Source organism: Musca autumnalis, unplaced genomic scaffold (genome assembly GCF_047663935.1).
Source record: "Musca autumnalis isolate F117 unplaced genomic scaffold, ASM4766393v1 scaffold_4, whole genome shotgun sequence".
Taxonomy (NCBI): Eukaryota; Metazoa; Arthropoda; class Insecta; order Diptera; family Muscidae; genus Musca; species Musca autumnalis.
In genome coordinates, this window is record NW_027411977.1 from 163,713,150 (window position 1) to 163,737,077 (window position 23,928).

The 23,928-nt window shown below is 38.6% G+C and overlaps 2 protein-coding genes across 2 annotated transcripts in view; one reads left to right on the top strand and one right to left on the bottom strand.

The window, feature by feature from the left end:
• The window catches only part of LOC141403598 (uncharacterized), a 261,508-nt gene that overhangs the window by 76,974 nt on the left and 160,606 nt on the right, over window positions 1-23,928 (bottom strand). The gene's annotated exons all lie outside the window — the stretch shown is intronic.
• Window positions 12,107-21,399, top strand: LOC141401619 (uncharacterized). Its single transcript, XM_073981950.1, has 2 exons — window positions 12,107-12,163; window positions 14,619-21,399. The coding sequence occupies exons 1-2, from the start codon at window positions 12,107-12,109 to the stop codon at window positions 15,708-15,710; spliced, it is 1,149 nt and encodes a 382-aa protein (XP_073838051.1). The 3' UTR covers window positions 15,711-21,399.

A 23,928-nucleotide genomic window follows, 5' to 3' on the forward strand; every position in this document is an offset into this window, starting at 1 on the left:
TTTTTCGGAGGGCAATGTTGCCGACCATCGTTTGCGTTTACCTCCGTGCACGACGGAGATCTTTTATGGTTATTATTTGTCGTGGCCGTCATTTAAAGACATGTTCACCGCTGTATACATTAATTTTAAATATATAACTCCGGTGGAAAGATTATTTTATTTACGCCAAAGTACTCAAGGTGAGGCTTTGGAGATTGTTAAAAAATCACCTTTGACAAACGATGGCTTTGCGAAAGCTTGGTCAAATCTAAAAGATAGAAACGAGAACAACGGATCTTAGTGAATAGTCAAGTAAAGATCCTATTTAATTTGGGAACAGGAAAAAGTGAGTCAGCTGGAGAAATTAAACGACTCCAAAGGGACGTTAACAATTGCATCACGGCCCTGAAGTTACATAAAACAGACATTGATAGTTGGGATCCAATTTTTGTATTTTTATGTTCCATCAAATTGCCCACAAATACCTTATCGCGATGGGAGCAGACTGTCAGAAATAAAACTGAGGTATCTAAGTGGTCTGAGCTTGATGAGTTTTTGGCAGCCAGATTTCAGTCATTAGAGACAGTGTATGACTTAACGCGTTCGCAAGATGTTAGGTTTTCTAGATCCAAAATTTCTCATGATGTTTAATTTCAAACTTGGTTTAAGTAATTTAAATGATTTTATATTTCATATGAGTTTTCCACTCCTGCGTTAGATTTTGTCCCTTACCTTTGTATACAACTTTGTGTATCTCGTACACAAATACAAGGATAGTAACAATATTTAACGAGTAACTTTTTTCTAAGCTCCGCTTTGTTACATTCTAGCTTTTCTAAACTCACTCGCTCTTTGGATTTCGTCCACAAAGCAATACAACCATTACACTCTGCAAAAGGTAAATAAGTGATTGTTCCACGAGCAATCCATAATAAAACATAACTCAATATTGTTTGAGAAAAAATTCAAATCATTTGTGTTTTTATTTATTTTCTTTTAATTTCATTGCTACGCAAACATTGGTCCTTCGAGCCGGATTGTTTTCAACGAAAACTACTAACGCTCTCCTTTTTCTCCTTTACAAGGCATTTCGACTACGTCGAGAACAACAACAACTTGCAGTGATCCACGATCATCCCCACATATCATTTCATTTATTTTACCCAAATAATATAATATCAACAACACAGGTATGTACACTGCCTAATTTATTTTTTACAACTAAAAGTGATGTACAGTGATTACCGTGTTGTGATAAATAATTTAAAAAGCAGTCGGTCGTTTTACAAACGCGCATAAGTGTCCGTCCATTTGCCGTCGGTAAAATTCATTTAAAAATACCAACAATACTTAGTGTCAAATCGTCCACTACTTCCTCACAGAAGAAACAACAACAATCACAGTGATTTTTTAACTATTCAATTTGCATACATTCATTTTTATTTGTGTTTCCGCGCATTTCTTTTATATTTTAATACACGATCAATTGTTATTGTGGTGTTTTTCTTTTTTTGTTCTTCTTTTTGTTCGCCAAAGCACTAAAATCATCACAACAATAACAATTCCAATATAAAAGAATAAATATCATTCATTTGTCATTACTGCTGATTGTTTCCACCTTTAATTAATACGGGTGGCAGATTTGGCACTTATATATCATTTACACCTAATCAATTGTATTAGGGGTATCCAAGTGTAACTGTTGAGAATTTTCCGAGAAAGAACCAGGGTTTCGGAGTCGAGGTATTTTTGGCTCGACTCCGACTCCAGACGAGTTTTTTTCACGACTCCGGCTCCGACTCCGACTCCGGGTCGACTCCGAGAGTGAATTCCTATACCACTAAAAATGAATAAAATGTGCACAAAATTGTAATTTTTTCCTATATTTTGGCCTATATAGGCTAATGTGTTAGTTTTTCCTTACATATTCATTAGAAAGGGCATTCGTTCGAATAAATTCGAACATATCAGTACTGTTTCTGCGAATCTTACATTGACGAATTTCAAAGTTAGAAAGTTTTTGTCGGTTTTCCTTTTTTGCACGAGCATATTCTGGACGGAATTCTTCCGCGTGAGAGAATCTTTGTGCCTTCAAAATATGTGAAAATGATGGGGCAATACAAATCGTAAGGACTACATGCAATAAAAACTATAAGCAATTCACGACCAAGTTTCAAACTGGATGTAAGCCAACAATTCATTGTGCTTAGCCTCAAATTCAGAAGCGTAACCATCCTAATTTGGTATATAGTTAATAGATTATGCGAAATTTACCGAAATACGTAAACATACTTTCTTTTGAGAAAGTAACGTGTAAAACTGATAAAGGACAATGAAAACGTGACAATGTCGATTTCTTGGATATGGGAAACCTACATATAATTTTCGGTGGAACATTTTTGTAGAAAATTTAATTTTGTTTTACTTTTTGGGTTCAAGAACAAAAAGGACATGGAAGAAACTGAGCTAGGACAGCATATTTGGCAGAAACGTTCCTCATTCCATTTAACTGAAAACATGTCATCTAAAAATGATGAAACAATATCTCCAAACAGAGATATAAAACTATTTTCTCAATGATTGATGGGGGTCAAATCAAAAAACTCATTATGTCATGACTCAGAAATTTCAGCTATGGGATCCTTTGGGATTCTCAATTTGGGCTTTCATTCCCAAAAGGAATTTTCCTCCCCCAGATCTTAACTTCCATTTTGTGTCACAGGGTATGATTTCCCATAGAGATCACAATGTCGTTAATAGAAGACAAGGATGACTTCTCATAAAAAACAAGATGAGAATACCAATAGACCTTTGTGAGAAGACCAGTAAGATTTCTGACGAAAGAGGTTAAAAGGTCCAGTCTTAACTCGATTGTCATAGAACTTTACTTTTGTTTGCAAAAATGTAACGAATCAATTGGATCAACAAAATAGGGATGAATAGACTACACTTCAAAGGATAGTAAATATCCTGTGAATTGGCCTTTAATTTAGTATAATATATAATTTGTATATATATTTTCTTATACCTTTCTTTTAAAATAAATAATGATTTTTAAAAAAAAGTTCTTGTTTCAAATTTAATGTTATATTTCTATAAAGTGGAAAAAATTTTGCCCGGAGTCGGAGTCGAGTTATTTTTTTCGACTCAGACTCCGACTCCGACTCCAGCAAAATTGCTCGACTCCGACTCCGAAACCCTGGAAAGAACACACACGCAGTTTAATAAAAGAAATATACCAAACACGTCTTTATTGAACAAGGCAAAACACAGCAAATGAAAAAATATTTAAATTGTACAAAACAATTTCCAGAAAAATATGAACACATAAAGTCAAAGCCTACTTATTATAATACAAATTATTTTGTCTTCAAAAAATACAATTTAATTACCAAGTAATTTCAACACCACCCCTTAATGAAAACGTATTTTATTTTAAACCCATTTTCTCAGACAACAGCTTATTTTTGATCTTCGCTAAGGACTTTGTCAAAACATCAGCAGGATTCTCGTTCGAAGGTACATACTTCAAATCTAGCTTTCCTTCCTTGTAGACGTTCCTTACATGATGCACTCGAATGTCGATATGCTTGCTCCTGGAGTGATATACTGGGTTTTTTACAAGCTGTTGGGATCCAAGATTGTCGCCATACAATGTAGTAGCATTTCTCACAAGTCTTCCAAAACCAATTTCAGTTAGCAAATTTCGAATATAAATTATCTCTTTCGTCGCTGCAGATAACGCCATATATTCGGCTTCGGTGCTACTTAACGCCACCGTTGGTTGTTTTTTAGATTCGTACATTATTGCAGCTCCAGCCAATATAAATACAAATCCTGTGAAAGATTTCCTATCGTCTGAGCCACTCGCCCAGTCGGCATCTGCGAATCCATACAACTGTTTTCCAGTACATTTGTATTCCAAACTTTGGTTAATGCTTGAATTCAGATATCTGAGGATATGATGAGCTCCATTCATGTGCTCAATATGCGGGTCGTTGTTAAATTGAGCTAATTTTGTAACGGCATGTAGGATATCCGGTCTTGTACATAATCCAATGTACATTAAAGAACCAATTAAAGATTGATACCTTTTTATATCCACTTTTTTACAATCTACACAACCATCCGTACATTTCTTAAATTTTTGACCAGGATCTAATGGAGTTGCAACTTTCCTTGTATTCTCCATTCCATTTTCCGTTAATAATTCCAAAATCATATTCTTTTGTGAAAGCTGTATAGGTCCCGTTGGCGTTTTTCTCTTAATCTCCATCCCCAGAAAATAGTCCACGGGTCCTTTATCGTGAATTTCTAAGAACGATCCAATTTTATATTTGATCTGTTTTAAATAATCTTCATTGGAACTAACTAATAGAATATCATCTACGTACACAACGAGAATAATGATATCCTTTCCCGTGTTCATAGTGTACACACATGGATCAATCACAAATTGTTTAAATCCAATTTTCTTCAAGATTTCGTCCAGTTTTTCATTCCACTTTCTACCGGACTGTTTGAGACCATAAATTGCTTTTTGTAGCTTACATACTTTATCCGGTTTTTCGGTATTCTCAAACATCTGTGGTTGGGCCATATAAATCTCTGCATCAATTTCTCCATTCAGATACGCGGTAGCAACGTCTATTTGATGTACGTATAATTTTAATTCTGCGGCCAACGCTAATATCGTGCGTACGGTAGAATATCTGGTCACTGGTGAAAATGTTTCGGTGTAGTTCACGCCGTACTTTTGACTACAGCCTTTCGCGACTAATCTTGATTTGTAGCGTTCTACTTGGCCTTCTTTATCGTGTTTCTTTGTGAACACCCATTTACACTTTATAACAGGCACACCATCTGGCTTATCCACCAGTTTCCACGTTCCTTTATCCACCAAGGATTGATATTCGGCTTTCATCGATTGAATCCACATATCCCGATCATTTCTTGATAACGCCTCCTCCACAGTTTTTGGATCTTGTGTGTTATCGTTTATTATGAGATTGTTCATAATCCTCTTCCCAGATCGCAATACCTTGAAATTCAAATCATCATATTGAGGCGATTCCTCGAACTGGGTTACAGTTTCTTCAACTAATTGTCGTGGTTCCCTCGGGGACTCTCCGATCGGGGTTACAGTTTCTTCAACTAATTGACTTGGTTCTCTCATATGTTCAATTGACACACCAGTTGTTTCCTCCGAAGAAACATTTATTGTACCATCTACAAGCAAGGTTGCATCGAATTCTTCCATATTTTGAATTTCTTCCTTTTGACAGTTTCGTTCGCCAAATATATCATATTTGCTTATAGGGTTGTTTGATGACGTTTCTATAAACTTTACAACTCGGCTTTTGTATAAAACCCTCCTTTTTGTGTCATATAATCGATAAGCCTTTGATTCGGTACAATAACCTGTTAGGACACATTCTTTTCCCCGCGCCTGGAACTTTGACTTACTAGGACGTTTGTCTAACTTTATTGCTTTGCACCCAAACGTCTTCAAGTGAGCAACAGTCGGCTTTCTTCCACTCCAAAGTTCTATCGGTGTCACACCTTCTACTGCTGCAGTTGGGCAACGATTTCTCAAGTACACTGCAGTACCTATGGCTTCACCCCATAATGACTCGTGCAAACCAGATCCGATCAACATGCTACGTGCCATTTCGACAATGGTCCTATTGGCTCTTTCAGCCACTCCATTTTGCTGCGGCGTATACTCCACTGTTAGCTGCCTCTGGATTCCAAGTTTTTCCAGACATATAGAATATTTTGTGCTTAAATATTCTCGGCCATTGTCACTTCGCAGGACTTTTAACTTTTTGCCAGTTTGCCGTTCAGCCATCGCGATAAATTTTACAAATGCATTATATATCTCCCCTTTGTTCTTCAAGAAATACACAAAAATCATCCTTGAGTAGTCATCAATAAACAGAGCGAAATATCGTGATCCGCCACATGAATCTACGCGCATTGGCCCACATATATCAGTATGTACCAATTCTAAGACCTCTTTGGTACACTGAGTTGCTTTCTTTGGAAATGGTTCAGCATGGATTTTTGCCTTGTAGCAAACTTCACAGTCTAATTTTGGCGGAGAGGTTTTGATATTCAAACCACGAACCATGTTTTGTTTTGCCATTTCTCCCATAGCTTGTACATTCAGGTGACCAAGTCGATTATGCCAAAGCATAATTTCGTCATTCGATTTCGCCGCGTTCAGCTGATTTAGTTGTTCATTGGGTTTGTAAAAATATAGCTGCGAACGCTTTTTTCCATCCAAAATCTCCTCGTCCCCATTTCGGACATAGACATTTTCGTTTTCAAAAATCACGGACAGATTTTCGTCAGCCAGTTTTGATATGGAAATAAAGTTATACTTTAGTTTCGGCACGTATAGTACATCACACAATCGTACATTTTTATTGTTATATTTCAGATATACTTGCCCAATTCCTTCGGAAAATATGGTAAAATCTGCTGCCAGTTCAATTTTCTCTTTGTGTTTCCGAAATTGGTGAAACATGTTCTTGTCACAACACATGTGACTCGTTGATCCGCTGTCGAAGACCCATGCGTTTCTCCCAAAACCGCTACTAGTGATTCCGTTTAACATTGCATTTGCTACAGATCTTCCAGACTTACATTCTCGTGCCATGTGCCCCATCTTACCACATTTATAGCACTTGATATCGGTCTTCTTCTTACCGGATTTTTTATCCTTTGATTTTGACATGAAGGCTTGATGTTGATGCTCTTCCACCGATGACTTGCTCGCTCGTCTGTCATATTCTTCCATAAGCTTATTTTTCAGGACTTCCAATGTTGGTAAATCGTCTCTGGATTCCATTGCGATGACAAAGTTTTCGAAGTCTTCAGATAAACTATCCAACAATATAATGGCCAACAGCTCTTCAGGTATATTTACCTCGACTTCGGAAAGCTTCTCAACGACATCGTTAAAATTGGTCTGATGTTCTGACATTGATTGATTTTGTGTCATCTTTGTTGACAATAACTTACGGAACAAATATATTTTACGAGCAGGACCTTTCGGTTGAAATTTCTTCTCCAGCGTCAGCCAAGCACTTTTGGATGTAGTACAATGTTTTATTATATTCAGCTGTGATCTCTTCATACTAAAAGGATTGAAGATAAAGCTTTTTGATCTTTATTTTCCCAAATTGCACGACCAGCATCATCGGAAGGCATTGGCAATGCTCCGCTCACATAATCCCACAAATCAGCATGAATTAACACGGAACGCATGTGAATCTTCCAGCCATCATAATTTGTCTCCTCCAATTTTTCAATTTGAAATATTGACGACATTTTTAACTTCTTTATATTCGACGGCACACAATTTTTTTATTCAGTTTATTCGCGGCACAACTATTTTCTTTTATTCCTCGATCTCTGGGCCCATAACCTTTGTTGGGAATTTTCCGAGAAAGAACACACACGCAGTTTAATAAAAGAAATATACCAAACACGTCTTTATTGAACAAGGCAAAACGCAGCGAATGAAAAAATATTTAAATTGTACAAAACAATTTCCAGAAAAATATGAACACATAAAGTCAAAGCCTACTTATTATAATACAAATTATTTTGTCTTCAAAAAATACAATTTAATTACCAATTAATTTCAACAGTAACTAATAATTACATTTCAATTTTATAAAAATATTTAGTGCCGTTTTCGGGTATTTTTTGAGAGAATCTATAGTTTATCTAGTGTTATTGAAATAAATACAGTCAATTCTCTTAACAACTATTTTAAACTATTTATTTGATATTAATTTAGTAAAAAGGAAAACAATTTCAATTAGGTTGATTTGCCACAACTGTGGTGTTGAAGATTTCGCGAGCAACTAACTTCTGTTTTCTTTTTTGTTGCCTCTTGTCAGAGTTACCATCACTCATCTTATTTGTTAACTGCGGGGACGGAGATGCCACAACCACTCCCCCTCCAGTGACACAGTCACGATCATTCTGGAAAGAAATCTTCCTCGTTGATGGAGTAGGTGCGGTTGAATCTTCAGAAGGAGATTGCGTTGTATGCTGAGTTTTGGTGGAAATTAAATTTTCAAGTTGAGTTGGCGTTGCAGTCTGTTTATGACTTATAATGATGTTGGAATTAGAATCGTTGAAGTCGAAAACTGGTTTGAGACGATCGACTGTAACGTTAATGTTTTTGTCCTTGATTCGAATTGTGAATAATCGATCTGTTATTCTGTTGATAACTTCATAAGGTCCAGTGTAAGGAGGTTGTAATGGTTCTCGTACAGCATCTGTTCGTAGAAATACGTGTGAACAGGTATCGATGTCTTTGAGTTTGAACATTTTACTCTTCGTGTGATGTGCTGTTGGAGTTGGACGTAGCATTCGGAAATATTCTCGAAGTTTTTGAAGAAATTCTGTAGAATCAGCCTGTTGATTGTTGTCTTCATAAAATTCGTTTGGAAGTCTCAATTGACCACCGTAGAGAAAATCTGATGGTGAAGCTCGTAGGTCTTCTTTAAATGCAGTTCGGAGTCCAAGTAGTACTGTTGGTAATATGTCAACCCAGGATACTGTTGGATGACACATTAACGCTGCTTTAAAAGTTCGATGCCACCTCTCAACCATGCCGTTGGATTGAGGGTGGTACGCTGTTGTACGTGCTCGTTTAGCTCCTGTGAAAGCTGCTAATGATTTGAAAAGCGCTGATTCAAATTGAGTGCCTTGACCTGTTGTAATTGTTTTTGGGCAACCAAATCTTGAAATCCAAGTTGACCAAAATGCAGTAGCAACTGTTTGAGCGGACATGTTTTTGAGCGGAACAGCTTCAGGCCATCTGGAAAAACGATCTATCATTGTTAGACAGTATCTGTATTCTTGTACTGGTGGCATTACAACAATGTCTAAGTGTACGTGATCAAAACGATTGTCTGGAACGTCGATTTTGTTCGGAGTTAAACGGTTATGTCTGGTAATCTTTGCTTTTTGGCAATGTAAACAATTACGACAAAGATTGATGATGTCTTTTTTAATTCCGGGCCAGATGTATTTTGTTCGTACTTGCTGTAGTGTTGAGCGACCGCTGGGATGTGAAAGTCCGTGCACGGTATTGAAAATTTGTTTGCGCAGTGCGTCCGGAATGTATGGACGGACGTATCCCGTTGAGATGTCGCAATAAATTGATGTGTTACCATAATGAACTATTTGCAGTTTCAGAGAATTGTTGCCATTAATGATAGTTTTCAACTCATCGTCAGATTGTTGTGCTTTCTGTATGTCTTCGGTTGAAACAGTTGACGGCATTGAGATTTCGTTGAGTCGTGAAAATGCATCAGCGACGGTGTTTTCGGGTCCAGAAAGATAAATTATATCAGTTGTAAATTGTGATATGAAATCTAAATTTCTGAGTTGTCGGGGAGATGCTTTTTCAGGCCGTTGAGAAAATGCGTATATGAGCGGTTTATGATCGGTTTTTATATAAAATATTTCACAGCTTTGTAAATAGCGAGCAATTCTCGATCATATGTGCTGTATAACTTTTCAGATTTTGATAACTTACATGAGTAAAATCCTAGAGGTCTCCAAGTACCGTTGAAGTTTTGTTCCAAGACGGCACCGATAGCACTGTCTGATGCATCCGTTACTAATGCTAGTTCTAGGTCTGGAGCTGGATGTGCTAACATAGTAGCTTCACCAAGGCTTCGTTTGCAAATCTCAAATGCGTTTTCTGATTCAGTTGTCCATGGAACTTTGCGTTTATCATTTTTCTTTGAATTCCCAACGAGTTCGTTAAGGGGTGCTTGTTGATGTGCTGCATGTGGTATGCAGCGCCTGTAGTAGTTTATGACACCAATAAAGCGACGAAGCTCACAGATAGTTTCTGGCTTCTTGTAATTTTTTATGGCATCAATACGAACTGTGGGTGGGGAACAACCATTTGCGTTGATTATGTAGCCAAGAAATCTTACCTCAGGTACACCAAAATGGCATTTGTTGGGGTTGATGGTGAGTCCGAAGCGTCGTAAAATTTCGAAGACTACACGAAGATGTTCTCGATGTTGTTGTGGAGATTCGGACATAATGATAATGTCGTCGATGTAACAAAATACGAAGTCAAGTCCTCGGAACACGTTGTCCATGAAACGTTGGAATGTTTGTGTTGCGTTCCTCAAACCAAAAGGCATGTACAAAAATTCTAGTAATCCGAACGGAGTACATACTGCTGTTTTTGCGATGTCTTCTTCAGCCATGGGTATTTGATAATAGGCTCTTGTAAGGTCAAGAGTTGTAAATATTGACTTACCGTGAAGATTTTCTGCAAAGTCGTGTATATGGGCAATAGGGTAGCGGTCTGGAATTGTTTGTGAGTTGAGTTTACGATAGTCACCGCAGACGCGCCAGCCACCTGTTTTCTTAGCAACCATATGAATAGGACTAGCCCAAGCACTCTTTGATGGACGACAAATACCTTGTTCGATGAGATAATCCATTTCGGCTATAGCTGCTTTTAATTTATCACCCGAAAGACGTCGTGGACGATCAGCAACTGGAGATCCTGTTGTTTCGATGTGATGTACGACAATTAATTCGTCTGTTGGTTTCCTAAGCGTTGATGTTTTGGTAATGTCTTCAAATTCCTTTAGTAGATCTGCGAAAGGAGATGCAGAATTCAGTGTTGAAATTCCAAATTGTTTTGTTTGCAAAATTACACCACCGTTGGATAATTTGGTTTTGTTGTCGATAAGACGTTTTTGTTTGAGATCAATGAGTAAATCAAAGTTGACTAGAAAATCGGCACCTATTACTGGTGTGTGCACGTCAGCAATCACAAATAACCACTTGAATTCTCGTCGAAGTCCAAGGTCGAGTTTCAATACACAATCACCATATGTTTTGATTTCACTTTGATTTGCAGCCAAAAGTGTAAGTTTGGACGGCTTGAGTTTTTCTTTGATTATAGATGGGGGTACGACTGATACCGCTGATCCAGAATCAATGAGATAACGTGAATTTGTTGACTTGTCGTAAAGATGTAGACGTTTTTCACAAGCGTTGTTGTTATTGCTGCTGTCGCCAACCGATTTGACTGACGACAGCCCAGTTAGTTTTCCGGCTGAAATCGTGAACAATCAGGTTTACATTTTCTTGCTTTGTCACCAAATTTGAGATGAAAATAGCACAAATTTCGCTGGTTTGAATTTTGACCACTTGGCGAACGATTTCTTGATTTGGAACGATGTCGTGTATGCTTACCAATTTGTTGTTGGATTTTGTCGACCTTATCTGAAAGTTCCCTTATTGTTTGGCACATATCGGCGAAAGACATTCTTTGGTTAATTGCATCAACAGCTGGTTGTTGTGATGTTGAAAGAGAATTAACACAATTGTTGTTGTTTGCTTCAAACATTTTGTCAGCAATTTTTGCCAATTTTTCCAGGTCTTCTTCTTCCCAGGCGGTTAGAAAAGGTCTCATGTTTTCTGGCATTTGCCCAAGAAACAGTGTTCTGATGATTGCCTCGTTGCCTTTACCAGGAGCAAGTCGTTTCATGTGTGCCAAAATTGACGTTGGTTTCATGCCGTTTGTTTCACCACCTTGTATCAAACGTCGTAGTTTTGACTCGGGAGACTCAGCAAATTTGGAAATAATTCTTTCTTTTATTGCTAAATACTTGCTTGAGTCCGGTGGATTTGTGATAAGGTCTTCAACTGACAACAATACTTCGTCTTCAAGACGGACACTCACCAGATCGAACTCGTCGTTATCCGCTGTTATGTTACACAGGGCAAATGAACGTTCCACTTGCGCAAACCATAAATGCGGGTTTCTTTCGTTAAATTTAGGAATGTGTACCTTTTGTAGATTAGGTCGTGTGTCTTCATGCCGAGTGGCACAACTCAAGGCAGCCAGTTGTTCCTGGAGCGATTGGATTTGCCGTTGCAAGTCTTCTGCCATATTGTTGTCCGTTACGATGTTGCTGCTTTCGAAGAATTCGTCTTCGTCTTCACTACTATTGGAGTCGACCTCTTTATAGTTGATTGGATTGCGTCGTCTCAGTTGCCGTGTTGAATCAACCATAAGTTTTCAAAGTGTTTTTGTTAATAAATTCTGAGAAGCAAAATGACCGTTGAAACTGTTGTCGAGCAAAAGCGGGCATGCACGTTTGTGTACTTGAATGTATGTACGTGTTTATGTGTGCGTATGCCGGTATTATGAATTTCCACGAATTATCGCGATCTGCTTGTTGCAAATTTTTATTTTGTTTTGTTTGTTCGTAGACGGGGTCACCACTATAGTTTATCTAGTGTTATTGAAATAAAAGACAGTCACTTCTCTTAACAACTATTTTAAACTATTTATTTGATATTAATTTAGTAAAAAGGAAAACAATTTCAATTAGGTTGATTTGCCAAAACTGTGGTGTTGAAGATTTCGCGAGCAACTAACTTCTGTTTTCTTTTTTGTTGCCTCTTGTCAGAGTTACCATCACTCATCTTATTTGTTAACTGCGGGGACGGAGATGCCACAAATCTTTCGGATATCAAATTTTATTCGTGTTTTCGACACCGTGCACCCTATTTTCGGTCATATTTCTAAAATTATTATTATTTTTATATATTATATTACATATACATTTATTTCAAAACTTCTACTTAATTATTTTGAATTAAAGTGATTTATTTGAATAATTTGTTGTTGTTCGCTAGCGATTACTAACGTGCATTTTTACAGTCCGTGCACCCTACAGTCGGTAATTGCGAAATTTTTTTTGCGAATTTTCGATTTTTCTTTAATTTTTTTGGAAATTTATTTTCGGCAAGTGTTATCTTCGATACATTGCCATAGTTTACGTGTATTATACGATACACTGTAAACATTTTGTGAAAATTTGAATACACTGAAACAAATTTAGAGTGAGTTTTGAATTTTTTCTTAAAATTTAAAGAATTTTTGGTGGTTTAATCACGTTAAACCTCAAATATATTGCCGTATTCACGATACATTATTGAAACAGTCTACGACTACTTCTAAATTCAGTGCATTCTCACCAATAAAATAAATTTATTTTAAAGCATCACGTGTTTTAAAAATTATTTTTACCAATATTTTGGTGAAAATTTAACATTTTTACTGGATTTTCGCATACAGTTTTTGACATCACGTGTCACTTTCTTCAAATTTCTTGCATCTCGTGCAAAATAATAGATATCCAAAAACTTTGGTACATTTTCGTGAAGTTTTACAGAGTCGTTCTTTTATAAAAAATTGTTTTTCGAACAATTACCTTGGAAATTCCTGGTACAAGTGCTACATTTTTGATAGCTTTTTTTTTGATTTTTTTAACTTTTGATTTTCTAATTTAAATTTTTCTGAATTACGTTCAGTTTTTGATTTAAAATGTCTGTCAACCGACTAGATTTATTTATCAGAGCTACTGACGCTTTGGTTAAATTTGACGCCAGCTTCAGTGCCCAACGGGACGAGGAGCTCGATATTTACATATTAGAGCTACAAGTAGCTGAGGTCAAGAGATTATGGGACAGGGTATTTTGATCTTATCTAAATGCTCTCGCCTCTATTAATAGGAAGTTAGATCGACTTCGGGCTCCGCCCAAGTCATCAGTAGCAACATCTTCCCCTCACGCTAGTGTAGGCAATAGATCACATCGTTCCGACTGTGCAACTTCAATGTTGGATGTCACGCATCATTCTCACCATTCCTCCAATACATCATTAACATCCTGTGGTGATGAACATATTGGACATAGGTTAAATTTACCACCCTGCGACATTGAAGTATTTAACGGTGACTTCCTTTCTTGGCCGACATTTAGGGACCTATTTTCGGCTGTGTATATTATCAATACTGGCATTAGTGACATTGAACGTCTATGCCATTTAAATAAAAAGACCAGTGGCGACGCCCATGAAATTGTTGCAAACTTTTCACTAACCCACAAAAACTTTGGTTCTGCGTGGAAAGCTCTTAAACAGACTTACGACACTCCACGTATTTTGGTGAACCACCAACTTAAACTTTTATTTGACCTACCAGTTTTAGAAAGTGAGACTAGTTCAGGGTTAAAGAAATTACAGAGGGGTATTAATGGATGTATTTCTGCCATGTCCAATTATGACGTCTCAACTGAAGACTGGGACCCTATCCTAGTGTTCATATGTCTTCAGAGACTTCCTAAAAATAGTGTCACACTTTGGGAACAAAGTGTTAAAGACAAATCTGCTTTGTCTTCCTGGGACGATTTGGACTCGTTTCTTACAGAACGAATTCAAACTCTTACCTGCCTACGTGACATTAGGGGTATAGATACTGGCAAACCATCCACCAGTAAAAAGTAAAAAAGTTGAATGCTGGCACGAACCGATCCCCCACATTTTCACCTCGAAATTCCCCTCCTTCTTCTAGGTCCTCTCGTGCATCTTCCAATAAAACATGTGTTCTTTATCCACGACAAACGCATCACATCAGAGCATGCCAAAACTTTCTAAAACTTTCAGTTCCTGAAAGAATAAATACAATTAGGCGACATAACTCTTGCTTTAACTGTCTGTCCCCTAAACATGTAGTTAATCACTGCAGTAGTCCCTACACATGCAGTAAATGTAATAAAAGACATCACACTTTGTTACACAGGGACAAGCATCTTCAGAAGCATCTTTTATTACAGAGCGTTTACAATGCCTTATAGGTATCACAGCTACTACAACGTTAGCTTCCGTTTCTGGGATTAATCAGACAGTTTCGACCACGTCGCGCAAGTTATGTTCGGTTAGCATTACTTCTCCATTGGATGCATCGCGTTCAATAAATACTACGGCCCTAATTTTGCCATCTATTTCGGGCAATCTGCCCTCTTTTACCGTCAATGCTGACATTGTTTCTCAATTGCCAAATCTTCGTTTGGCAGATCCCAATTTATTCAAGTGTCGACCTGTTGATCTTTTGCTGGGAGCAGATCTTTATCCAAAGATCCTACAACAGGGTACTCACATCAATATCTTAGGGTCCCTAATAGCACAAAATACGGTCTTTGGTTGGATCATTACTGGTCCTATTCCCCCTCCAAATATTCCTGTATTTTCAACCAAGGTGAGCTTTTCAGAAGAGGAAAATCTTGACAAGACTCTTCTTCGCTTCAGGGAACTTGAGGAAATTCCCAAACGTAAAATTCTATCCCCCTCTGACCAATTATGCGAGGACTATTATAAGCGTACCACACGTCGGGATTCAAATGGTAGATACGTTGTTAGCCTTCCCCTCAAGACTGAGATAGTTGGACAGGAGGAGTTAGGCTTCTCCCGAGCAAATTGTTTACGACAATTTCTTCGAAATGAGGCATCCCTCCTTCGAAAGCCACAAGTAAAGGTAGTCTATGATCAAGTTGTTAATGAGTACTTAGCATTGGATCATATGAGGCCTGTTGGTGCCGCTTCAACAAACACTTCTGTTTGTTACTTGCCACATCATCCCGTGATAAATCCCGACAAACAGACTACCAAACTTCGAGTGGTTTTCAACGCCTCGAACAAAACATCCAACGGGAAAAGTCTTAACGACATTTTACATGTGGGACCTACTCTGCAATTGGATTTAGTTTTGCTTATTCTGAGGTGGAGACTATTAAATTCGTTTTTAATTGCGACATCACCCAGATGTATCGCCAAATACGTGTCGATCCGGCACATACTCCACTTCAACGGATAGTTTTCCGGGATTCTCCACAAAAACCTGTTCAGGATTTTGAATTGCAGACGGTGACATTTGGCGTGAATTGCGCCCCCTACTTAGCTATACGGACGCTTTTACAATTAGCGGACGATACTAACGATCGATGTCCTCTCGCTGCACACATACTTCGTAAGTGCATGTACGTCGACGACGTACTAACAGGACATATGTACAGCCCTAGATTCTAGAGATCAATTAATAGCAGCTCTTTCCTCTGCAAAATTTGAACTGAGGAAGTGGACAGCAAATGACCGTGCTATTTTGCAAAATCTTCCCACGGAAGATTTAATCGATGATAAGGTTCTCTCCTTTATTGAAGGAGGAGGACTGTTACCAGGATGTGAATTCCATTCACATTCATCGGTGGGTTCATTATACGCCAGATTGTTCCGCCGAACTTCATGTCTTTTCTGACGCGTCAGAAAAGGCATACGCGGGGGTGATATATATTCGGATAGTAACTCCGAATAAAAACATTTATACTCACCTCCTGACCTGCAAAACTAAGGTAGCCCCCCTAAAGTCAGTTTCTTTACCACGGTTGGAGCTTTGCGGAGCCGTTCTGGCCTCCGATTTATTAAAAAATATTCAAAATGAAATTGACATTTCATTCCAAAAGATATATTGCTGGACCGATTCTAAACAAAACTCCATCTACATGGACTACGTTTGTTGCCAACCGTGTTAGTAAGATTCAGGAGATTACAGACAGAGGTAGTTGGCATCACGTGCGCTCTGAAGATAATCCCGCTGATTTAGGCAGCCGGGGGGTCTCGCCCTCTGAGCTCGCCTCATCCCAACTATGGTGGCATGGACCACATTGGCTTCGCCAAGATAGTTCTCAGTGGGATATTTCTAATTTAACCTCACTTGACACCGATATTGAAATACGTGCTGTCAAGGCGCATGCTTCATTTTTAACTGATTCCGAGATTTTTTTTTAGCGAGATTTTCATCTTTAGATAGGGCTTTACGAGTCCTATCTTATATGTATAGGTTTATCCATAACACTCACCGTGCATATAGAGGTCGTTACATTTACAACGATGACAACCTCTCAAGTTCGGAGCTTAAAGCATCTAGATTACGTCTAAACACACTTCGCGGATGAGTATCAGTCTTTTTTAGATAAGGTTCCCTTAAATCCAAAAAGCTCTCTTCTACCCCTAAATCCATTTCTGGATGATACAGGAGTTATGAGACTTAACGGACGATTATCACGTTCACCTACTATTTCTTATTCAGAAATACATCCCATTCTTCTTCCTTACCACAGTCTTTTTGCCCATCTTTTAGTAAAGTTTATTCATATTCTTTCCATCCACGGTGGAAATCGATTGATTTTACGCATCCTCAGAATTGAGTATTGGATCCCAAGACTCACTGCATTAATTAGGACAACAATTAATAAATGCAAAACTTGACATTTATTTAAAAGTCGTACGTGTACCCAAATTATGGCTGCTCTTCCACCGGAAAGAGTAACTTGTTCAAGGCCTTTTACCACTACTGGTGTTGACTTTGCAGGTCCTTTTGACCTCAAATCCTTTACAGGCCGCTTGACTAAAATCACTAAGGATTACGTCTGGAAGCTACTTCTGATTTGTCCACGGCAACATTTATAGCAGCCTTCCAACGCTTCATTTCGAGGCGAGGTTGTCCAAAAACTATATTTTCTGACAACGGCACCAACTTCGTTGGAGCTTCTAGGGAATTAGAGCAGGACTTCAAACCCGTAGCCCGCGAAAGTCGAAATAGTCTGTGTTCCACGCTGCACTATCAAGAACTTTCGTGGGAGTTCATACCTGCCGACGCTCCCCACATGGGTGGTCTTTGGGAAGCCGCAGTAAAAAGTTTTAAATTACATTTCCGTAAACAAGCTAAAAACTTCAAATTTACATTTGAGGAACTTTCTACGATTCTTTCCAGAATCGAAGCATGTTTAAATTCACGTCATTTGTGTCCCATGAATGACAATCCTCAACATACTGTAGCACTCACACCCGGCCATTTCCTTATTGGATCTCCGGTCCTAGCTCCTCCGGAGCCCTTAATAGATGAATCGCCTCTTCACCTAGTAAATCGCTTCCTGAAAATGAAAGCTCTTACTCAACAATTCTGCCTTCGGTGGAAAGAAGAGTATTTAAAGAGCTTGCATAAAATATATAAATGGAAGTTTCCGCAACGCGATTTACAAACGGGTGACTTGGTAGTAGTACGGCACGAAAATTTACCTCCCACCTCGTGGAAATTAGGTCGAATAATAGCGGTGCACCCGGGTACTGATAATCGAGTACGTGTCGCAGACATCTATACGGAAAACGGCACTATTAGACGGCCAATCGTTAAATTAATTGCGCTACCGTAATAATTATAGTCCATATCTCGTGTCGGCTTTCGCGTCCTCTATACTTTTTCGCGAAATGAAAAACGACTATTGATGGTAGCGGAGGAGTCGCGAATATTCGGGCTATGGTAATTGCAAAACGACCTACGGTTTTTTACATTGGTCATTCTGGCCAAATAATAATAATGCATTCCTCGTCATTGTATTGTTTGAACTTCCTCAGGCCGCTCCTTCGTCTAAGGAAACAAAAAATCCGTTATCGACGGTCCCTGAAGTTCCTTCAGGAGAAACAGTGGCCACGCCACCACTTTCGGCACCCGTCGAAAGAACCAGGGTTCGAAAAAAGTATGCGTTATATGCGACGGCAATCATTTTATGAGAGATTGCAAAGAATTTCTGGTGATGCGTGTTGAGAGAAGATTGAGGATGGTCGCACTTCACAAGTGCTGTGGCAATTGCTTGTCCAACACCCATTCCCTTCGCGACTGTACTAGTCGGTACAGTTGCAAGATCTGTAATAAGGGCATCACACGTTGCTCCACCAATCTTCTCCCAACGATGTGTCTCCCACCAATGCATCGCAACCAGAACTATCGCGATCCACTAATGTTGCAACCAAGCCGTCCAAAAAATTGCGCAAGAGTAGATCATCGAAACGTCCGTCCTTACCACAGTCTTTTTGCCCATCTTTTAGTAAAGTTTATTCATATTCTTTCCATCCACGGTGGAAATCAATTGATGTTACGCATCTCAGAATTGAGTATTGTATCCCAAGACTCACTGCATTAATTAGGACAACAATTAATTAATGCAAAACTTGCCATTTATTTAAAAGTCGTACGAGTACCCAAATTATGGCTGCTCTTCCACCGGAAAAAGTAACTTGTTCAAGGCCTTTTACCACTACTGGTGTTGACTTTGCAGGTCCTTTTGACCTCAAATCCTTTACAGGCCGCTTGACTAAAATCACTAAGGGGTACGTATGTGTTTTTGTTTGCTTTTCTACGAAAGCAATTCATTTGGAAGCTACTTCAGATTTGTCCACGGCAACATTTATAGCAGCCTTCCAACGCTTCATTTCGAGGCGAGGTTGTCCAAAAACTATATTTTCTGACAACGGCACCAACTTCGTTGGAGCTTCTAGGGAATTAGAGCAGGACTTCAAAGCCGTAGCCCGCGAAAGTCGAAATAGTCTGTGTTCCACGCTGCACTATCAAGAACTTTCGTGGGAGTTCATACCTGCCAACGCTCCCCACATGGGTGGTCTTTGGGAAGCCTCAGTAAAAAGTTTTAAATTACATTTCCGTAAACAAGCTAAAAACTTCAAATTTACATTTTAGGAACTTTCTACGATTCTTTCCAGAATCGAAGCTTGTTTAAATTCACGTCCTTTGTGTCCCATGAATGACAATCCTCAACATACTGTAGCACTCACACCCGGCCATTTCCTTATTGGATCTCCGGTCCTAGCTCCTCCGGAGCCCTTAATAGATGAATCGCCTCTTCACCTAGTAAATCGCTTCCGGAAAATGAAAGCTCTTACTCAACAATTCTGCCTTCGGTGGAAAGAAGAGTATTTAAAGAGCTTGCATAAAAGATATATGGAATGGAAGTTTCCGCAAAGCGATTTACAAACGGGTGACTTGGTAGTAGTACGGCACGAAAATTTACCTCCCACCTCGTGGAAATTAGTTCGAATAATAGCGGTGCACCCGGGTACTGATAATCGAGTACGTGTCGCAGACATCTATACGGAAAACGGCACTATTAGACGGCCAATCGTTAAATTAATTGCGCTACCGTAATTATTATAGTCCATATCTCGTGTCGGCTTTCGCGTCCTCTATACTTTTTCGCGAAATGAAAAACGACTATTGATGGTAGCGGAGGAGTCGCGAATATTCGGGCTATGGTAATTGCAAAACAACCTACGGTTTTTTACATTGGTCATTCTGGCCAAATAATAATAATGCGTTCCTCGTCATTGTATTGTTGCATCCTCTCTATTTTTCACAGAAGATGGAAGATTTAGGCAAGATGGCTGCAACTCTCCCTGAGATTGAGGACAACGTCTCCGTGTCTGATTAGGAACGGGAGCTTGATGCTTCGGCAGTCCCCCTTGCGGATTCTGAACTTCCTCAGGCCGCTCCTTCGTCTAAGGAAACAAAAAATCCGTTATCGACGGTCCCTGAAGTTCCTTCAGGAGAAACTGTGGCCACGCCACCACTTTCGGCACCCCATCGAAAGAACCAGGGTTCGAAAAAAGTATGCGTTATATGCGACGGCAATCATTTTATGAGAGATTGCAAAGAATTTCTGGTGATGCGTGTTGAGAGAAGATTGAGGATGGTCGCACTTCACAAGTGCTGTGGCAATTGCTTGTCCAACACCCATTCCCTTCGCGACTGTACTAGTCGGTACAGTTGCAAGATCTGTAATAAGGGGCATCACACGTTGCTCCACCAATCTTCTCCCAACGATGTGTCTCCCACCAATGCATCGCAACCAGAACTATCGCGATCCAATAATGTTGCAACCAAGCCGTCCAAAAAATTGCGCAAGAGTAGATCATCGAAACGTCCGTCCGTTGGTACCTATATTTCTCCTGTTCCAGGTCCCTTGCTTCCACCCCAACATAACACCACTAACATCTCCCAACTGGTTACCCAAAGGCACGGATCTGCCTTGCAGCGCGTAGCCACGCTGGGACCTACAATGGTGGTACAGCTGCTGTCTAATGGGCTTCGGATACCTGTGCAGGCCATAGCTTGATTTGTCGGTCGTTGGCTGATAGTGTCAATTTGTGCCATGTCATGGTTGGTCCAGAAAGGTTCTGCCAGTTCTCCGTTGCATCATCATACGACGGAGCTCAACAACTATTAATGTCTGCGCCTGTGGTTTATCTGGGGCACCTTGTGGCTCCCTCGGAGTCTGTGTCCGTCGGCCTTAGGGATCTTTATGCTGGCCTGCAGTTAGCGGACCCACGGTTCAATGAAGCTGCTGCAGTCAGTATGATCATAGGTCCCGATGTCTATCACAAGGTAATGAGGCCTCAAACTTATTCGAGCCCTGGTTTCCCATGGGCCCAGCTCACTATTTTCGGTTGGGTGGTATCGGGTCCATGTAATATTTAAGTTCAATGTGAGGGGTAATCTTCAATTGCCTCTTGCTCATCGAGCCCTCGTCACACGACTCTTCGAGTCATTTGCCAAATAAAAAAGTTAACGGATCAGGTCTCTTCGAGCCAACAAATGATCCTGCTCATCGAGCAATAACTTTTACTAGTTTATAATGTTATTGAAAAAAGTAAAAAGAAAAGATATGAATTAAAGAAAAAATAATCAGCCCAATCATGAACATCATCTCACCGTGAGTTTTCTCACTCTCGCCTCCTCCCTTATTATAAACAGCATAAGGGAGAACAAAACTCACGTTCGTGAGAAAAGTAGCTATCATAAATGTCAAAAAAGTGAGAATGTGAGGCAATTTTCTCTCACCACAGAAATCAAGGTGAGTTGAACAAAAAAAATGTAACTATGGACATTTTTTATAGAAAAAATCGACAAGAAACGAATCTTTTGCAATGATTATCAATTGTATTTATTTGTGTTTTACGTTAAAGGTAACAAATAAAAAACAATTAGAAATTCTTTTGGCAACTATACATGTTTATCCGTGTATCAATGAAGCAAGGAAGACCTCAATCGAGTTTGGCGTAATTTGGAGGTGGAGTTGAAGTTGGCCAAAATTTTTCAGATATGGGAAGCGGTTCAGAATCATATGATGAAAACAGGAATGGAAGAGGATCCTATCAGGAGCAACACCTTTCTAAAAATTTTTTTGTAGGTACTTCGCTAAGGTTCCCAGCAAAATATTCGATGCCAAAGATTCTATTCAAGCATGAGTGCAAGTTATATGTCACCTTTTTACCACCTTCGCCCATTCTTTTTACAAGACTGTGACCCCTAAAAGATCCAAATCATTTTGGATGGCATCTTCAATAACCCAGTGGAATGGTATCTTAACAACCAACTTGGCATGGCATATTCCACGAACAAGCCACAATAGGAAGGATTAAATTAACAAAAAAGAGCATGTTTATATTATATAGCCTTTTGCAGGGTTAACCTTCTTGAAAATTGAGAAATTGTATTTAAAATCCATGAAATTGGTTCAAATGTTGAATAGGATCCGAATTTCACGAATTGTACTTAGCATTCATATGATTGGTCCTATTGCTGGAGAAGAGATCGGATGTTTCACGTATTGTATTTATTTACAATTCTTGAAATTCCTTCCAAATGCTGAAAATGGGATCTTTCACAACTTAATTTGAACTAATACAAAAGATCCAGTGAGATATTGGCATCGCATGGAACGACTTCCACAAAATTTTGCTTGGTTTTCTTTGTATTCCTCAGCGTTTGTCGTTTCGCACATCATTCAAAATGCAATATTAAACATTTTCATTTCTTTTTGCCATTTAATGACCTTTAAACGGTTTTTGTTCACTTTTTTGCAAATTGCGGAAATTCTTCGGGCGTAAATAAACAATTTTTACATATGTATGTATGTATCTGTCAAAACAAAACAAAAACAGCTGTTACAGATGTTGCCACATATCAAACATTTAATATTTTTATCAATTACCAAGTATTTTTAAAGTGGATTGTTGATAAAAATTATTTTTCGTTTTAGAAATATTAATTTAATTTAAAATAAATTAATGTTTTATAAAAAAAATTACGAATTTAGTTATTGCAAAATTATTTGTAAATAAAATAACGATATGGCAACGCAAATTATATTTTCAAGGGTTCACAAAATGCGGCACTATTTTCAATTTTCAAACTTGTGAAACCCTCTTCACTTTTTTCGCGCCTCCCTTGTCATTTGTGATAGGTCGAGACGTGAGAAGTGAGCTGCAACTCACTCGTGAGAAGCTCCCTACGTGAGTATTCATGATCGCTATGAATATGAAAAGCACTTGTATATATTTTTTATTTTATTTTTAATTTTATTATTAATTTTGCAACATAGCAGGATGTTGCAACGCGGACGGCAATGTTTAATTTCAAACTTGGTTTAAGTAATTTAAATGATTTTATATTTCATATGGGTTTTCCACCCCTGCGTTAGATTTTGTCCCCTACCTTTGTATACAACTTTGTGTATCTCGTACACAAATACAAGGATAGTAACAAGATTTAACGAGTAACTTTTTTCTAAGCTCCGCTTTGTTACATTCTAGCTTTTCTAAACTCACTCGCTCTTTGGATTTCGTCCACAAAGCAATACAACCATTACACTCTGTAAAAGGTAAATAAGTGATTGTTCCACGAACAATCCATAATAAAACATAACTCAATTGGGTCTATCTTGAATTGCCACTAAGCTTGAGTTGCGTTGTCAGTTGTCTGCGCGACTGAGACAAAATGTTGTACCATTAATGTCAACTCAACTGGGTGGTCGATAAACATGTTATCGATCAGTGTTTTTTCAAACTTGTGACCTCTATTCGCCAAAAAAAAAAAAAAAAAACATTTTAAAAATAATTGCGCTTTGGATAACTCTTTTGTGTATTCTGGACAATATTTTAATATTTTGGCTGAGTTTTCGAGCAAATTTGGAAAACAACCCAAGATTGGAATATAACCTGCCCATTGAATCTTCGGATCGTCAAGTTTTATTTGCTGTCCCAAAAAATGATAAGTTCGGTGGAATTATTTTGATGATGAAGAAAATATACAGGACATTGCATCTATTAGAAGAAATGTGAATCCATTGGAATTGCCATCTGCACTGTAAGCTGATGATCATGTGGAAAGATCTGTATAATCAGTAAAT

What these genes read in the sequence shown, in the direction of transcription:
- LOC141401619 (XM_073981950.1), top strand. Translation starts at nt 12,107, where the DNA reads ATGACCGTTGAAACTGTTGTCGAGCAAAAGCGGGCATGCACGTTTGTG. An exon ending in GCACGTTTGTGTACTTGAAT is followed by an intron (nt 12,164 to 14,618) that starts GTATGTACGTGT and finishes ATGTAATAAAAG; the next exon opens with ACATCACACTTTGTTACACA.